The sequence below is a fragment of the Abramis brama genome (genome assembly GCF_963993115.1).
Source record: "Abramis brama genome assembly, chromosome: 18".
Lineage (NCBI taxonomy): Eukaryota > Metazoa > Chordata > Actinopteri > Cypriniformes > Leuciscidae > Abramis > Abramis brama.
Genome location: NC_139980.1, coordinates 25,756,788 through 25,776,811, shown reverse-complemented (window position 1 = coordinate 25,776,811; position 20,024 = coordinate 25,756,788). Strand labels below are relative to the sequence as shown.

General features: G+C 37.7%; 1 protein-coding gene across 8 annotated transcripts in view; it reads left to right on the top strand.

The window, feature by feature from the left end:
* Positions 1-20,024, top strand: part of enah (ENAH actin regulator) — a 112,096-nt gene that overhangs the window by 69,060 nt on the left and 23,012 nt on the right. For 7 of the 8 annotated variants that reach the window (XM_084090506.1, XM_084090510.1, XM_084090505.1 and 4 more), the window contains one exon: positions 10,727-10,799. In XM_084090506.1, coding sequence (XP_083946632.1) covers positions 10,727-10,799 — 73 coding nt within the window. Of the gene's footprint in view, positions 1-2,003; positions 2,372-10,726; positions 10,800-20,024 lie in introns of those variants that run through there. The other variant, XM_084090507.1, reaches the window with a different exon arrangement.

Below are 20,024 nucleotides of genomic sequence, written 5' to 3'. Positions count from 1 at the left end.
CTTCAGAAAATTTGGACTAAACCACTTAGGGATGGGGCCGATCCGATCCAGTATCGGTATCGGGGCCGATACCAGCGTAATTCACGTATCGGATTTTCCCGATCCAACCTGCGGAGATATCCGATATCCATGAGTCATGTCTGCGCTTTAACGTTGTCTGCTGAAATGACTCCAAAAGTGATTCCCGCCGGCGAGTCTGCTAGCTGGCTGCAAACTGCGGAATGGATTTCCTAAACAGATGCGCGGCTCAATGAGACACAGAGTTATGAGACACGCCCCCGCTCAGGAAATCCATTTCGCAGTTTGCGACTAGCCAACAACGTCCTCTGTGTGGAAAAATACTTCACACTGGAAACACCGCAGAGCAAGACAGCAAAATGCAATGTTTGCGAAGCCGTAATTCAGAGCTCTTTGAAGCTCCCTCGCGTCGTACAACACAACGAACGCAATCAAATTTGAGGTGAAATCCGCTTGTCTGTTTGCAAGATGCTGATGTTGATCGAGCATTCATCGAGACGAGTTACCATGTGTGTAAGATGTTTACACTTGCACTTTTCTTATATTTCAAGACTCAAGTATTTGACATTTTGGGAATGTAATAAATATTGACATGACAATCAATTTGAAACCTGTACAGTTGCATATTTGTTTTCAGAATGGGATTTTTCCTGTTAACAGGATTTCCTGTTTTTTTTTACTTCCTTTTCTGACCTTATATTTACCTCAAGTTGCCTTTTGGGACATACATGCATACATACGTACATACTTGCCTGTTGAGAGAAGTTTATTTCAGCATCATATAAAATAAACAATATTAAAGCAAGCAAAGCAGCTCTGGTATCGGAATAGTATCGGTATCGGCCGATATCCAAATTCAGGTATCGGGATCGGATCGGAAGTGAAAAAATGTGGATCGGTGCATCCCTAAAACCACTTATTCAAATGGATTTGTTTTACGATCCCTTTATGAACTTTTTGAAGCTTCAAAGTGGTAGTTGCATAGCTGGCAATGGAGGGACCGAGAGCCCACAGATTTCATTAAAATATCTTAATTTGTGTTCCAAAGAGGAACGAAAGTCTTGTGGGTTTGGAATAATTTTAGGGTGAGTAATTGACAGAATTTTCATTTTTAGGTGAACTAACCCTTTAAGCCACAAGTTCCCTTCTATGTAGTTTTTCGGAATAATGCACAGTGAGTTGTTTTTTTTTTTACCTTAAATGGGAAAAATCTGATCTTTATACGTCCAGATGGCTCACTTGGCTCTTGTCCTGAACTTCATTTAATCACTTCTGAAATGGAAAGATTGAGGAAGGAAAATTCTGATAGGAAAACTAGAAGCACAAGGAAAATAACTTTGTATAGTCAGAAAAGTTGTTCTATTTCACAGAAACTGTGCCTGGTAACTGTTATAACTTATACATGTGATCATGTATTTTCAAATGGAGCTCTAATTTTAGGTATCGGTCACTAGCTTCCATATATCATCCTGCCTAGACCAGTAGCTTAACCACAACATGTAAGAAGGTCATGAGTTAAGGTTTTGTGCCACCTTTCCGTGTATAAATACTGTCTTATGATGACCTGTTGACAGTCGTCAGATATGTGGGATTGCTTGAACTCATCCATGTCAGAACAAAGCAGGCTTTTCACCCCGTCCAGACGTAGACCCCCAGGAGCCTGCTGCGTCTGCGTCTCGAGGTCTAAATGAAGGTCGTCCTGTTTTCAGACTTCACAGTTTGGCAGGACAGGTGTTTATCTTTTGAGACCTGGTTCCTCTGTGGGGAAATAGCAGGACAGAACATTCCTGAGCCAAAAAGAGTTTGTTTTTCTGGCTGTGGAGCCTGAATATGGCTTAAAAGGGGTGGGGTGGACCCCGTGTCTGGTATGTGTTTGTTTTCTGACTTGACACCACATGACCACCCAATTGCTCCAACAGCTAAGGTGGGAAAGATGACGTTGGCGGCCCGAACACTTTTTATCAATGAGATCATTCTCTTGCCCCAGACTCTTAATAGTCCTCGTTGCAGAAGGGTTTCCTCTAAATCTTTCTCAATAGCTGCAGAGCTCATCTTGCCGCTTCTTAAGTTCTTCCAGGCTGCAGGTTAGCTTTGTTGCTGTGGAACTATAGCTTCATTTCGAGTTCTGAGCTTATTTATATAGATTTATTCTTCGATTTTTCTTGTTGGAATCGGACTCAGGTAATACAACATTAGAGCTCAGTATCTCTACCACAACTCTCCCAGAGGGACTTGGTCTGGGTTCAGAGCATCAGAGCAGAAAGGCAGGCCTGCAGGCACCTGTCCATCATGCCAGCCCCCAGAGTGTACCGCTTCCCGCAGAAGATCAGCCGCACTGAGATCATCTTGAGGAGTGAGTTTGCTGGGGAGGGAAGGGGCTTTAACTGTGAGAGACTCCCAGCAGGGGCAGTCAGGTACTTTGGTGTGGTACAACTCTTTTCCAGGACTAAATTGTGTCACTTTTGGGTTCAGACAAACCGTAATGTGCTTATGGTATGTAGTAAAATGTTTATGAATAAAGCTAAATATAAATTTTTTTAGATATGAAGACACGTTTAACCTTTTTAAAAATCTGATCTTTGTAAAGGTCTGGATCAGTAGTTGTTATGCTGATGCTTGCTTGTCATATTCTGTCTTAGAAACGAGCATTATCTGTGTGAGCACCACAGCATGTAATATGTTGTTTGTTTATCATAATTATGGTTTGACTATTTGGCTTCAACACTTTAGCTACAAATTCTAAAGGTGTAGTGCTTGATTTAAAGTGCACCGTTCGTAGACTCAACCAATTGCATGAGTTTGAGGGAAGGAATGATCAGTTTGTCTGACCAATGACATTTGGCAATCATTATTTTTTGCACTTCCGTTTGTTGCCACTAGTGGCGCAGATTTACTTAACCTTTAACTGTGCATTCAAGTCATGTCGGAAATATCTTATTTATGAGTTGAACACATATAAATGACAAAATTGTAATTATGAGTGGGGAAAGATTTTGAGTTGGGGCGTCAGTGAGCAAACATGTCAGATGCAATGGATACAGCATCTGTATTAATGGTAAATTTGTTCAAATGAATGAAATGCTTTTTTAACAATAAAACTAAGTTGCATGTACAACATACCACAGTATTGTGCAATTACGATAAAATATATAACGATTCATTTTACAGCACCTTCATCAATTGAATAGCATAAAACAAAAACACACCATTCTTTGCACTTTATTTGTTTATAATTTTGTAGATGTAGAGTTTTAAAATTCTTGTTGAATTGCATGCAAGAAAGGTACATCGCCATCTAGCATAAGTTCATAGCAATTTCCAAGTTTCCTCAAGCCATGACAGAAACTTAATTCTGGAATTGAATTTGTTGAATGTCAAACCAAAATACTTGTCAAGGCAAGTTTATTGTGACAACTGACGGATTTCATCCAGTCAAACCACTTAACCTCTCCACACTTCTTTGCTGAGGTTAACAGCACAGCCATGCCAAGTTTATCACGGAAAACCATTAAATGTCTGAAACGGATTGTCCATAACGATCCAAGAGCTGTTCTGTTTTTCTCAGGGAAATGTGTGCTTGTTTCAGCTCTGTGTGCTGAGTCAGTCTTTTCACTGTTACCCGCAATTCTCACATCTTGCTTATCCTGTAGGTTTTCTCCATTTGATTTGCCTTTCCAAGGTAATACAGTTTTTCGACGTCAATTTTTTGTCAGAAATGTAAATGACGTGTCTACACAATGTAACGAAGCTAGTTTGACGATAGCTGTTATCTCCGCAAAAGTTGCATTGTATGGACTGCGATTTAACAGGATGTCTTTGGATAAAAGTCTGTCTTGTTAGCTTATTTCAGAAGTACTAAATATAATGGTTTACACTCTGCACTTGTTCAGTGGTGGGTTTGTTCTTATTTCATTTGGACTACAAATGGCAGAACTGTTTCCAAGCAGAGTTTCTTTTATTGGGAAACATTGCATCAAAAAGCCTCCCAGTGGTTTTGCAGCCCATTCCTGCCACTGCATTCATTTACCCTCCCCAGAGCTGAAGTGGGATCAGGTGATGCTATCTAGTATCTCTGGGGTAATGCAGAACACTGAAAACATCAACACCTTGTGCACAAAACAGTTGATCTAGGGCCAGTAGCATTACTAGTTAAAACAAAACGCATAAAAACATAAACTCTTATTTTAGTTGTTTACTTTACTTTTTTTAAATTCATTTCTGTGTGGACATGATAGACTGTAAATATTTTGAGCAAGTTGTAATATGTAGAACCCAGTAACTTGTAGTATTTTGCTTTGTGTTTGGTTTTTGTTTGATTTTTACATTGTAGGTTATCATATCTATGTGGGCATGATAGAATGTGTTACTAGATGGACAAAGATTTTAAGCAAGTTGTAGTAAGTAGAACCTGGTAACTACTACTATTTTTAGGTCCCAGTCCCCCATATCTTACCAGACTTGGAGCCCTGAGTAACGAGACTCGCCAAAACCATGACACTATATTCGTTATATGTCTGAAACACACAGATAGTCTTGTTTGACGTCTTGAGCTTTCTACCACTGATACCGAAACCTTGATTCTGTATGCGTTGACATATAACATTTCTTTTGACTCATGTAAATTGCTTTAATAACATCACATTTAACCGGTTCACTGACCTACTCAATATACGATCAGAATCAGTTTAGAGCTAGAGGACTTATCGTTTGCTTCCTCGTCTTAAAATTATGCAGCCCTTGACTCTAATTTCCCATTTGTGGAACCACAACTGTGGAATTAATTGGAAGGCTTGCGCCCGTGTTGTGCGACTCATATGAGTGATAAGGGGATTTGTGTGTTGTATTTACAAGGTGACTGGGTCTGTGTGTCAGATGATGTTTGTTTTCCCCAAATGTTGCTGTAAAACAATCAGAGGAGGAAAAAGTTGTCTTGTCTTTCAAGAACAGGTGGTGTATCAATCCTGGACTGATTGTCAAGCCTTTGGGCACAATTAATGGTGCTTGCTAAGGGAAATATCCCAATTATTATTGCTCATATGTTTAGGGATTTGAACGATCACTTCATGTAAATTTGTTGCTTCACTGTTTCTTCCATGTAAATTAATTTTTGACCAGACCAACCATGAGCGCGGCGGGACATTTGTCAATCAGCTGCTTTCTGTTTCTGTTACTTTGTCACACCTAGGGCGTTTATGGGTTAATGTGACGGTTTAATGTGGCTGTTTGAATGTTAAAGAGATCTTAAGAGTTCAGCCAAAAATTAATGTTCTGTCACTTTTACGTACCCTCATTTTGTTCCAAATCTGTATGACTTTATTCTGTAGAACACAAAATATTTTTTTGGTCGATACAATGAAAGTCAATGGGGCCAGTGTTGTTTTGCATTTATTAATTTGTATTGTATGGACCAAAATCATCTTTAAAATACATGTTTTGTTCCACAGAAGAAAGTAACACAGGTTTTGAACGACACAATGACTAAACTATTCCTTTCACTGTAAGCTGAGCTCTGTACAATCAATGCAGTTTCGAAGTCATTGCCGAAATCGAAGCCTGATTTGGGGTTAGAAAATAATAAATAGTGCAAAAAAATAAACTAAAATAAAAAGTAGAAAATGAGATCCTATATATTATATTTATTGAGTCTAACCTCAAAAATTTTGGGTTAGAAAATGATAAATAGTGCAACAAAATTAACTAAAATAAATTGTAGAAAATGAGATCCTATGTATAATATACAGGGGTTAAATTGGGATTTATTATGTGGGGGGGCTCTCCCTAGGGGGGTCCGGGGGTATGCCCCCCCGTGATTTTTTTTGAAAAATAAACTATTAAATGGCATTTTCTGGAGAGTTTTGTGCAAAGAAATGGAGAAATTGAGTCTTACATGATATGTGAAAAACTGCAAGGTTAAGAGCATATTTGCATTGTTGTAGTATCAACAGGTATTAGGACATTTAGCATTTACATTACTGTTAATCAGCAGTGGTGGAAGTAACGAAGTACAAATACTAAGTTTCTGTAGGCCTACTTTACTTAAGTAGAATCAATAGTGCATACTTTTGACTTTTACTTCGTTACATTTTGCAGCAATTATTATACTTTCTACTCCACTACATTTCTACAACGTTTCGTTACATTTTCTGATCAGTTTTTCCCCTGCCAAAACAGGGATTGAAAAAAATGTCCTGTTTTCGGTGCTGATGCGGTGGTGACGCGTTCATGTAACATGTGAGGGCTGCGCTGCCAATAAAGCACCTAAAAGCTGTCACAAAGAACCGGTAAAAGTAATGATTAATATGTAAAATATTATAGCAAGGAGACATTTTAATTGTTTATTAATAAACATTGATTACACACTGTATTACCTTGTTATGATAGTGACCCACAACAATGTGCCAAACATTTTTCCTTACCTTGTCATTCAAGGCCAGGGCACTTTTTGTACAACCAACGTTGTGCTGAACTTGACAAAACTGATCTGTTGCTGCAGCGGCGGTCAGCAGCTAGGTTTTTTTTTTTTTAAGACAGTAGAAGGTTCTGGAACTTTTGCGCGCTTCCACATCCCGCGCAACCACCGATCTCCCAGGAACATTCATTATTGCTGCGTACATTTATCCATGTCGGAGTTCTGAGTAGTAGTTTATCTGTAGATGCGCATGGCATGCGCGAGCGGTGCGCGATCATGGTCGACTGACAACGAGATTAAGCAGCTGAACAAGAGTACGGCCGTGTCCCGATTGTTCTCATCTCAGCTCCGCCGAGACAAAATAGACATGCCATTTCAAAATCGTTCATTTATAATCAGAAATATGTTTTCAAAAGCGTCACTTTCATCAAATTTTATGTGACATAATTTCCAGTAGGCAACTGACTGCAAACGAGCAGGCTTATGTGCCGGGGCTGAGCCCCGGAGAGCCCCGGCCCAATTTAACCACTCATAATATATATTGAGTATTTGTCTAACACTGTCTAACAGCCACACCATCAAGTTTCAGAGGAAAGCAGTGTTTGTTTTTCCTCCCTTGAACTCATTGTGGTCCTAATGTGTGGTGTGAATTTTTACAGATGATCCAACTCTGTGAAATGAAAGCTGCCCAGTTGCTTTTAGTTGTTGATGACATCATCCGATAACTTGATTTCATGCCCATTATTTGATCCTGTGGCTTTTAAGACAAGCTATGTATCTCCCTGTCAGTGCTTAAAAAGGTGCCTGAGACACCTTTGATCCATCGTGTGGGGAAAAAAAAATTTCTTCACATTTTTCTGAAATGTTTATCTTAAATTGTATTTTGTAGGTAACACACTACTGTAGGTTTCAGAGGCAGTCTCAGTCCTTCTGTATCTGCGTCTCTTGCTGTCTCGAAAGGGTTAAGCCTACAAATACACTCATGTTTTTCTCCACCCACCTGATCGTAATAGTTGTGATGTGATTGTAACATTGACCGCTTTACCCTTCGCCCATCCAGGCATGAATAATTGATCAGGTCCGGAAAGTGCAATAAGTGAACCACATCCTGCTCTGTGAACATTGTGGCAGAGCGTCTAACTGCCAGCCTATTGGTCCGGTCTTATTTTACCACAGCAGTGTTTGCTTGGGAATAGCCAGAACAACATGCTGCTCTCTCTGAGATCTCATGGAGTCATTGATGGCAGTTTGGGAGCTGATGCGAACGGCTCTAGCGCACTTGTTACAAGTGCACCTAAAGACCAGGATGGACTTCTACAGTACATCTGCTGTCAGAAGAGGCTCGGTGGTTCCCTCCTCTCATGTAGGTGCTATTCAGACTCTTTAGCTTTATGCTGGTCCGTAAATGGTCCATTTAATAAGTAGAAACTTAAACAGAGCTGATGTTTGAGTATGATCTTTGGTTTCACTGTCTATTTTTTTTATACATTTTATTTTGAAATTTTCTTGTAAGCTAAATGGTGCAAAATGCAAATTCACTGATGCAATTTAATTATGCATCCAATAATAATAAAACATTTTGTTGTTCTTTTTATAATTAATAACATTATAAAATGAAAAATAACATTATTATTACAAATTACATACATTATGTAAAATTTTGGATTTTAATTGTATTATTTTATTTGTGCATGTTTGTAGAGTAGGAAGTACATTGGAGGTTATGCTATCAGTGTGTGATCTAATAGCAGTACATTACCAAACTGGCTTGAAGGAGGATCAGTTCATATTAAGGCTGACACTGAGTGCTTTTGGACCGGAGCCAGCCTTTAAAGTGTTCAGAATGGCCCGGTTAAATGGGCCAAGTATGCTTGCCTTTGTGTCAGTGTTTCAAATGGCAGTCATTGCACTTAGAAATCCCCATAAAGTGGCCATAATAACCAATCAAGTTAATATTTGTACAATTTGACCTTAGTCTCTGGAGTGGCTAAATCTGCTGTCTCATTAGATTTCTTTTTGGCTTTGATAATTTGTGATTAGCTCAACACATTTTAAATAGTAATGTTTGTTTCTGTTTCAAGGAAGGGAGAGAAATGGAGGGTGCTTGCTTATATAACAGGGCCTTTTCATACACATTAAGGCTGGCGTAGGTGTGTTTTATGTGTTAAAGACAAAGAACATTTGGGAACGGAATTTGTAGAGTGGGTTACACAAACATGGACAATCAGGAACGTTTGGCTTTCTTAAAGGGGGGCACAAAACTGTAATGTTAGATTAGATTTGACAGATGACTTGATTACTGCTTGGCTTGTCCAGATGGCTCAGCTCTAATGTCATGTTTTTTTTATGGAGTCTTGTTCTGTAAGGAGAATTCTACATTCAGTCTTGTTTAATCCAATTAACATGTTTTGCAAGCCATTTTTTTTCTGATTATGGTAAAATTTAACTTAGTTACTCGATGTGCATTGCATGCCATGATCTGCTTTGCTCCAACTTGAATATTGATTTTTAAAAAAAAGGAATTTATCCCAAGATATGTTATGTTTTATGTTAAATGTTGTTTTATGGTTTTGTTTTGTTTTGTTTCTAATGTTATGTTTTGTAAATGTTGTGTTATGGTTTTATGTTATGTTGTTTTTTTCATATAAAATGTTTTATGTTTTGTTTTTTGGTGATTTATGTTTTTTTGATATTTGTTTTATGTTTGAAGTTTTATGTTTGAAGTTTTATGTTTTGTTTTTGTTAATTTATGTTTTGTTTTGATGTTTTATGTTTTGTTATTTTGTTTTATTATTTTTAGATTTTATGTTTGTATGTTATGTTGAGTTTTTTATTTTTTTTGTGTTTGTTAAATGTTATGTTTGATGTTTTGATGTGTTTTTGTTATGTTAGCGTGCTTTTTTTATTTATTTTTTTATTTGATTTTTATTGTGGTATAAGCCCTTTCAGATATTCCATGCAAAACGTGTAAAAACGAAACAAATTGTTAACTGTTCTTACTTTGTCGGACAGAAGGTTTCAAACCTGATATATGGACCAGACCTTTTGCTATGTAGTCAATAGTTTGACTTATGTGGCTACTTAGACTGCCTTCCCCCACTAAAATGATCAAACAAACACAGGTTAAACGGGTGAAAGGATAAAAAAGGTTTTGTTTTTGCAATGCCATGCTGTGAGAAGCAAATAAACAGGAAATGGTGGAGGGCATATGTAGTCTGGTAATGAGCAGAGAGAGCCTTTCCTCCAGACTCTATAAACAGACCTCTCTTACCTGCACAATGCTGTATTGATTGATCAGTCAATCGTGTCACGGCAGAGACCTGTCCTGTGTTTGTGCTAAGCTTTCATTCCAACCCCTGCCTCCCTGCACTCTCAAATCCAACCTGGCAAAAGTAACAGGGCCTCTTTACCCAAGATCAAGGCTTGGTTTTCCATCTGCATGATATATTCCCGGCATGCGCTCATCATTCAGTCTTTCTTTCTGGGGCTGGCACTGATAATACAGTTATACATGTTAATCAAATCACAAAATAAAACCATACATCCTCTGATGTAAAGTTGCTATTTTAATCGCTCATTAGCTTTGTCTATAGCCTTTTCTGATTTTTACGTTTTAGTTGGGTAAATGTCTTTTTAAATATTAGTTTTATTTTAGATTTTCTTGTAAGAAATGTATAAATATAATTTTAACAATAATAATGATATTAAAATAATGATATTTTATTTATAATTAATTTTAATATTAATATAAATAACATACTATAATATATGTTAATATGATTGTTTTTCATTTATTTTAAATGTACTTTTATTGTTTGGTATGGTTTTACGGTTATGCATTTGCTTTTATTTCTAACAAAGTTGAAATCTTCAGACAAGGATGATATAGTGTTACATTTTGTTTAGTTAAAGTGACAAATATGTCACTTCAACTACAATTTTAGCATTTCGAATGCCCCCTTAAGTAATTCGTCCGGGCTCTGACTCTTGTTTTGGTGCTTAGCCATTTTTTAATGCACAGTGGCTTGAACTACTGCTGATGGTTCTTTTTACAGATAATCTTTTCCCCTTTCCTTGATATATAATGTCCTAATTAACTCTTGCTGTCTAACTTAGCAAGATCAATGCGCCAGCGCTCCATGTTACTCTCTCTCTCTCGCTCTAAAACCTGGTCTTCTGTTACTCTTTTTGGGGCCTGTCCAGTGCACTTTACATTATTGATAAGATTTAAATGTCCTTAATGCTTTACCATAAGTTTTCAAAACTGATGCTTAATTCTGATTTTTCCTCTTTCCACAGGCCCCCAGTTGCCAAGACAGACCCCTCAGGTGCAAAATGGCCCTTCGCCAGAGGAGCTGGAGGTGCAGAGAAGGTAAATACCAATGTTAAAGACACTGACTGCAGTTAACAGTACAAATAGGTCTTGATGTGAAGTCACCCAAAGGGTTCCATACAGCTTAAATCAATCAAAAAGCATGCAGATGAGATTCATATGAGATTTGCTCATCATTTAAAGGTGTGATAAGGAAATTATATGTTTCAAGGGTCTTATTTGTTTTCCCAATACCAATAGAACCGTGATCTTGAGCTTTATAGTGTATTTGCCAAGATGTTTTTAAGGTGTGAAATTAGTTTTAGTGGGGAAAATGGATTAGTACACTTTAAAAGTCTTAAACACAAAACAACTTCCACCTTATGGGTGAACATGTGCACTCATAGATGTGCACTCACCGAGTTGACATCTGCATGTGTGAATGTGAGAATATGAACCAGGTGAACCCTCACACTGCAGAATCAAACACAGATAGTGTTGCAATGTAATGTTAATGTCTGTTGGACTAAGTTCAGTTAAATCACCACTTTGAAGCTCTGAATTCGCTTTTTCATGAGCGTGTTTTTATCAAGAATTCTGTGGACTTCAAAGGATGACGGAGGCTGTTACTCACCCTGGTCTTGTTAATGAAAAGCTTTTCTGCAATGAGTTCCCAGAGGAAGCAGCAGTCAAGGTTGAGGCTGCTTGACTGGAATATACATGCTCGAAGCTCACAGCCTCCTTGACAGATGTTTTTCTTTCTACTTTTTTCTTCAATAATACCATACTATTGATGAAACTTTTGCATCCTTATTAGATTTTATTGCAGTAAGGTTTAAAATGTTACCATATAGCACAAGAGGCTGTGCTATATGATGTGTTGTCATGTTAACTCTTTCCCTGACAGTGTTTTTGAAAAATGTTGCTAGTCACCGCCAGCATTTTTAATCATTTTCACAAAATTTTCATGGCCCCTAGAATAACTTGTTTGAAAATTTGAATATGCAAAATATCAAAAGAACAGACCCTCTGCTTTTAAACAACAAAAAAAAGTTTTATTCTAGCTTCATGCATTCCTTTTTTCAACACTTGAATATGGGTAAGTTTCATAAAACAACTAAGAAAAACACATTGTTGTCAAAGACTAAATCCAGATCGGATTCAGAATGATGATCAAAACATAGATGGAGTAGATCGAGCCCATCAACACCCACCAAAGCTTCACAATCCAATACCTCATCCTGGGTCAACTTTTCATTCAGTAATATTTGGCAGTTTTTATTTATATGCTGTTTAATATTGATGATCGCGTTATTTTACATATGATATTGTTTACTTCTGCTTCTTTTTCGCCTGTGTTTTGATCATGAGATTCAGTACTCTTTCAGAAGTTGCGTAATAGCGCCCCCCTACCATATAACAGTGAAAACACGGAAAGCCGGAAATTTCCGTCAATGGCTGGCAAGCGTTGTCTCATAAATGATGGAAATTTCTGTCAATGGCGGTAAAGAGTTAAGTGCTGTTGTTAGACATGACATTTTATATCTATTATTATATAATGAAAAAGGGTCATAGGAATTAAGAGGGTAAGTAGCAGTCAGGCACTGCTAATTAAATGCCTTTGATTAACTGATCATCAGCAAGCATGACCATCTCTATAAAACCAGAAGTTTTGGCAGTTTGCTGTTCTAGCATTGAGGTGTGTAACACAATGCCAAGGAGGAAAGATGTCAGCAATAATCTTAGAGAAGCAATTATTACTCATCAATCTGAGAAGGGTTATACGGCTATTTCTAAACAATTAAAGACCATTAATCTACATTGAGGAAGATTATTCACAAGTGGAAAACATTTAAGACAGTTGCCAATCTTCCCAGGAGTGGACGTCCCACCAAATTCATCCCAAGGTCAGACCGTGCAGTGCTCAGAGAAATTGTAAAAAACCCAAGTACTAGACCTCAGACTCTACAGGCCTCAGTTAACATGTTAAATATTAAGTTTCTTGACAGTACAATTAGCAAAATTATGGCATGTTTGGAAGGGTTGCCAAGAGAAAACCGCTTCTCTCTAAAAAGAACATGGCAGCATGGCTTAGATTTCCAAAGTTGCATCTGAACAAAGCACAAGACTTCTGGAACAATGTCCTTTGGACAGACAAGACCAAAGTGGAGATGTTTGGCCATGTTTAGCGGAAACCAAACACAGCATATCAGCACAAGCACCTCATACCAACTGTCAAGCACTGTGGTGACGAGTGATGATTTGGGCTTGTTTGCAGCCACAGGACCTGGGCACCTTGCAGTCATTGAGTCGACCATGAACTCCTCTGTATACTGAAGTATTCTAGAGTCAAATGTGAAGCCATCTGTCCGAAATTGGGTAATGCGACAGGACAATGATCCCAAGCACACCAGCAAATCTACAACAGAATGGCTGAAATGAAATCAAGGTGTTGCCAGTCAATGTCCAGACCTCAACCAGACTGAAATTCTGTGGCGGGACCTTAAGAGTGTTGTGCATAAATAAATGCCCACAAACCTCAAAGAAATGAAGCAACGTTATAAAGAAGAGGCAAAAATTCCTCCAGAACGATGTGAGAGACTGATAAAGTCATACAGAAAATGATTACATCAAGTTATTGCTGTTAGAAGTGGCTCTACAAGCAGTCGAATCATTAGGTGTACTTTGTCACCCATGGCTTCTCCATTTTGGGTTTATTTTTGTTAAATAAATAATGGCAAGTGTATGTCGTGTTGTTGTTCATCTGAGATTGTATTTACCTAATTTTAAGACCTGCTAACTACCAGATGATTTATATATTTTGTGTGTGTGTGTGTGTATATATATATATATTTGTGTATATATACATAACAACAACACCTGATATATTACACTGTGTCATTATTTATTTAACAAAAATAAAGCCACAATGGTGAAGCCATGGGTGACAATCTAAGTGCATTTAATGTGATTTAAATTTTATTAATAATGTGTGGCTTTTGTGGGTGCGTTAGCAGAAAATCATTACAAAAGGGCAGAAAGATTATGAATGACTTAATGAAAGTTATTATCCTTTGCTTTGATGGAGAGTAGGGAAATATCTTCTATAGCTCTGTTACATGAGTGTTTCTCCATCAGTGATGTATCATTCCATGAGACGTACCCAGAGGAGTCTGAGGCGCTCTGTACAATACTGAACATGATCTCAGTCTTTTGATGGTGACTCAGCATTGGTCATGTCCTACTTCTTTGCTACAGAAGAGATGTCAAATTTTCACAGGCTTTATCTTCGGAGCCCCTGCAAGCCTGTGAAAACATTAACTATTGGTGTATTCCCTGAGTGCTGTAAGCCAGGCGAGGACACCATTGGACACCGTTGCGCATCCTGCATAACAAACATTGTTTGGCTGCCTTTTTCGCTCCAAACAAACATGCTCCACAGCATAGTGAAGAGCCTGAGGAGTGTACATGGATTCAGTACACTGCACACACAATACTGATTTGTAATCATCTGTGTCAAGTGTTCACATGGTTGTGTTTTTGAGTTTATTAAAATGGTGTGGGACGGACGGTGCTTGCACTCTTGATAGATGCTGTGGAGTGTTTAATAGCTCTGGCCTTCCCTTCAAAACTATTGGCTATTTTTCAAAAAAGAATGTTCCGTGAAGTGATTTTTCTCTGTTTTGTATTCTAGTTATAGTCAAGGTCACAGAGTCTTTGTAAACTGTGTGAATTTATATTGCAAATAAAATGAACCGATTTCTGTCATAAAATGTTATATAATGTATTCACAGTTTTACCATAGGGTGCCCCAAGACCCCAATTTCAGCATAAGTTGTGACAGAACATCAACTTAGACCCCAGTTTAAGCATAAATATGCTTTCATGCTAGAGAAAGTGTTGGGTCAGATTAAAATAAGCTGGAAATATAGTGAGTTGGAGTGCTAAAAAGCATGGTGGAACCCAGTGTTTAGCATTATTTGTATGTAATAATACATATTTGTTTATATAAGATTTATTCATATTTTGAATTGACTTTTTTATTTTAGTAAAATATTTGTTTTTTTATATATATATTTCTATGTAGCTTTAAAAAAAAAATATTTCAGCATTTAAATTAATGATGATTTTAATAGTTTTAGTTTTAATCTTAGTTCCATCTCTTTGAAATTACCATTGTTCAAGAGGAATGCTAGTTTAATACCATTTTTATGTATTCATAATTTTTATGCCACTTTTTTGGGTGCACAAAATTCGATTTTGATTCTCAACTCTCACTTTATTTCAGATTGATTTGGGAATATATTTCATTGTCTATTTGACTGATATATAAGAGAAATAGCATAAGTTCACTTTTCAAGTTCACTTTATTTATATAGCACATTTACAACAGCCACTAGGCCGACCAAAGTGCTTTACAGAACAACCAAAAAAATAATAAATGCACGCTCCCCTCTACGCTTGAGTCTAACGCGAGGGACTACCAGCAGAGCCTGATTGTAGGATCTTAGGTTTCTGGACGGAGTGTAAGGATGAACAAGTTCAGAGAGATAGGCAGGAGCTAGGTTATGTAGAGATTTAAAAGCAAAGAGTAGAATTTTAAAATCTATTCTCTGTCGAACCGGCAGCCAGTTTAGAGATTTGAGAATTGGAGAGATGTGGTCATATTTGCGACACTTATGTAGAAGTCTGGCCGCAGCATTTTTGGACTAACTGAAGACGAGCAATTTGAGAACTTGATATACCGCAATGTAAGGAATTGCAGTAATCTAGTCGAGATGTTATAAATGCATGAACGGCCATTTCCAGAGTTTTCGGAGTGAGAAAGCCTTTGATTTTAGACAGACGAAGTTGGTAGAAACTGGAACTGATTACGGATTAAATGTGTTTGTCAAATTTTAAAGGCTGGTCAACAAGAACACCTAAGTTCCGCACTCCTGGGGATTTAAAAGCCGATAGACTCTCTAAATCAGGGCTTATACACTGAGAATTTTCATTTGGGCCGACAACAATGACCTCAGTCTCGTTTTCATTTAGAAAGAGGACATTTTGGGATAGCCATGCTTTTAGGGGTGAACTATCCCTTTTATATGAAGTTGAAACTATCATTCATACATTCGAACAGATTTTGTTCGTCAGCCAGGTGTTGTAATGTACATATAGGGCCCTATCTTACACCCGGCGCAATGCAGCGCCAAGCGCAACGCAATTGTTTTTTGCTAGTTTCAGCCCGACGCAGTTATCATTTTCACATCCTGCGCCACGTTATTTAAATAGCAAATGCATTTGCGCCCATTTGTGCGCCCATGGGTGTGCTGGTCTGAAAACGAGGTGTGTTCTGGCACATTGTTGGCACGTTGCTATTTTGAGGCAACCGAAATAGACTTCGCTGTTGACCAACTGAAACCTGGTCTAAAGTCAATGGCGCAATATTTTTTTTATTTAATGAGCGCGTTAGTAATGTGTGCCTATAGGCAGGTCCAACACGTGCGTACATTCTGCTTATTAAACACACAGGGATGCACAGCAGCACACAAACCAGCCAAATATTTAAAATAAAAGGATTACAATGTAAAATAGTATTATTGTGTACATAAAGATATGGTGGAATCCGGAATTTTACCTCTTGCATGAGCAGTTCTGTTTGCGCTCTGGAGACGCGTTCGGTCTTTCCGCTGTCAAATTCCGTCATGTAAATATCAAATCTGCCATGGCGCGATTGCAACTGGCATTTAATGGGAATGGGAGATTAGACTCTGATTGGTTTAACGCACGTAAATCCCAAAACACACCCATTACTCATTATGAGAATAGGGACAACCCTTTTAGACCATGCGCCTGGCACGCTGACATTTTTCCCGTCGTTAAACTAGCAAAAGTGGATTCGGACACGCCCTAAGTGAACTTGCGCCATGTGCTTTAGACTATGCACTTAGATCGTTAAAATAGGGCCCATAGTGGAAATGCTCCATATAAGGATATTTTCCTCTGTCTGTGAAAGATCAGCCAGAAAGTGAAGGGCTCATATTCTCTGAAAGAATGTCTTTGAGTGCGTGTAATGGAGTTGGCCTGCTGCCGCCCACCCGGCCGGCCGTGGCGTGCCGGCCCATAGCCATATTTAGCTATTGCAGTCAATGGAACCGGGTGCATGCTTACTGTCTGATGTCATCTCATGATGCAAACCTGATACAATGCGGCTGAGAAGGAGAGCAGAAGAAAGGAATGAGAAGCAGGTTACTCACAGTCATTTATAAACAGCCGTCAGGGCATCTGCATACTGTCAGATGATGAATTTGTAGTGCTGTCAGACAGACCAGAGGACTCTGGTGGTGTGAATGAGATTTGTCAAAAGGCTGGGTATAAGTGTCACATACTAGCATGCTATAGGAATTTTCTCTGAACAGTCACCTTGAAAAAGTCACCACTTCAGACTGCCTTTTAAATGATGCATGAGTGTGAAGAAATTGTTGTTGCATAATATCCTAATACTCACTGTAACAAATATATTGACGCAATTACAGAAAAGTGCAGTTTGGAACTTAAAATAGAGACTTTGTCACTCAGTCTTCTGTGGTTTCACATCTAAATTCTCTTAGTATGAGTCAGTGTCAAGTGTCCATTTTTGTTTGTGCAAAAGAACCACTATGTTTGAGGCCTAGAATGTTTCTTCATAAAGCAATTTTTTAGCTTCTATTTTGGTCTTTTAATTTTGTGGAGTGTTTTAGTACACACATGTTTTGAATTAGAGGCTTGAGCATTTTTGTAAACCTCATAATGAAATGATGACAAAAAAATTCTCGCACGTCCTCAAAAATGGTGCATTTATACCCTTTTTGGTCGAAGTGCATGCCGTCCCTTGTACTTAACACTAGAACTACCAAGGCAGTCATTTTGACTGGTTTAAAATTTTGCAATATAATAACTTTGTTGAAATAAAACCCATGTAACTATAGGACCCTGACTTTTCCTAAATGTGTCTATATTCTATCATTGTTATTTTATTAAAATGACAAGACACAAAAGAGTTTTGAGTATTTCTACCTTGAATAGCCATAACAGTCATACTAACCGTATGTATTTGCATACGACCGTATGCATACAATATTCATTGTAATTTTACAGCATGATATTTTTGCTCACTAAAACAAATATTAGTTATTAAATCAGTTCGTTTTCTCGCAGTTTTCATATTCTTTTCCCATGACGGTCAGAATGCATATGCGTTTCATATGTGCCCATAAAGGTTTTACCTATGCATTGAAATGCATATTGGCAATGTTTTTGTAAGTTATTGTATTCTAATATCCAAGGATGAATACATTTGTTTTCATGTCAGAATGACTGTTTTGGCCAGTTTGGGGCATATGCGTTTCATATGTGCCCATAAAGGTTTTACCTATGCATTGAAATGCATGTTGGCAATGTTTTTGTAAGGTATTGTATTCTAATATCCAAGGATGAATACATTTGTTTTCATTTTACAAAGAAAATAATAGAATATTGATCACTTTCGACTTTGTATCTGTAATTACAATAACTGTTCTGTGGTTGTCGATTAACTAATACATTTTGACATAGGCCTACATTAGAATTAAAATGTAGTGTTCTGATGTTTATTATTACCTATCCTAACATTACAGATCTATTTATTCTTAGATTTGATATAGCTTATTGAAATTATATGCAAATAATGTATGAGCGGTCAGAATGACTGCTATGGCCATTACAGTAGTTATAGAATTCCGGTAGTTCTAGTGTTAAACATGCTACTTTTGTGTCCCTTTCATGCTGGGAAAAATAAATATTTGGCGGTGTCTCTCGTCACCAGGACATTCAGATTAGTTTCCAAGGGATTACGTGTATAAATATATTGTAGTTTTTAGCTTATTTTTTTTTTTCCTCCAAGCTGTTTTAACTCCATCATTACTCCAGCAGGACCGCAGTGACATGTGGGTCGACTCGTGTTCTGTGAGCCAAAAATATACTGTATTAGTATTTGATTAAAAAGACATGAAGTGGCATAATGGGAGGATAAAAATAGCCAGCAGGACGCTGATACAGGTTTGCTGCTCTGCCGGCTTTCAGCACATCTGTCAGGTGGAGACACAAAAGCCCATTTTCCCAACCGTATCCCTCTAGCAGGACGAGATTGGAGCCACCACCTCATTAACAGACTAATGGCATCATTTAAAGCTGATCGTCATAATCATCGCCACTTCTTCACACTTCAGCACAATAATGCTCCCAGATCGCTCGACAGCCACGTCCGGATGTCTGTCATCTCTTTCTGAATGACCCTCATCTACAGAAAGCCCTCATCCTGCTTTCTGAGCTCCTTCGGGATGTGCTGCACCGCCCTCTCTGCTCAAAGATGTTCTTCCTTCTGTATAGGGGAGAATCAGAGAGCCCAAATCTGTCGAAATTTTGGAGGAAGCCTTGCAAAAGAGACCATATGGCTTAGCTTGGACACAGCCAATGTTAACCAAATTGCTGGGCCTTTCAAGGAGAGAGGGGAATTGCACTTGCCGAAAAGACTTCAGTATGGTGCTCATTCTGCTCACTTTCTCACAATGCTGTCATTGTTTAATCAATGTTGGCCTCTTTTCTACATTTAATTATTATTATTTTTTTAAGATTGCAGTAATTTTCCCTGTCTTTTGGACTACTTTTGCATAATTTTCTTCTATATCACCAATCTTCATACATGATTTTGGTGTTTTCAAGTTGGAAACGATATACATAACTCTTCACAATACATCTTTATGCGTTTTAATGAGTCTTTTTTTTTTTTTACTTGTTTTAGTAAAATAGCTGAAAATCCTTGCTGGAAATCCAAGCTGCATTTCCTTAAAGCAATACTGCGTACAATAATAAAACTTGCTTTCATAGATTGTATATAACTGTTTTTGAATAGAAGTGTATTTTTGTGTTACTATACTAACAGATTTTTACGCAAAACAAGTTAAAAAAATCTTCCAGTGCACAGTAAGACAAGATAAGTTTGTATTAAAGGATAGTTCACCCCAAAATGAAAATGTTGTCATCATGTACTCACCCACATCATTTTGTCCCAAACCCGTATGAATTTCTTTCTTCTACTGAACACAAAAGAAGGTATTTTAAAGAATGTTGGTAACCTGACAGTTGATGGGCCCCATTGACTTCCATAGTATTTTTTTTTTTCCTGCTATGGAAGTCAATGGCTACCGTCAACTGTTTGATTACCAACATTCTTTAAAATATCTTCATTTGTGTTCAACAGAAGAAAGAAATTCATACGGGTTT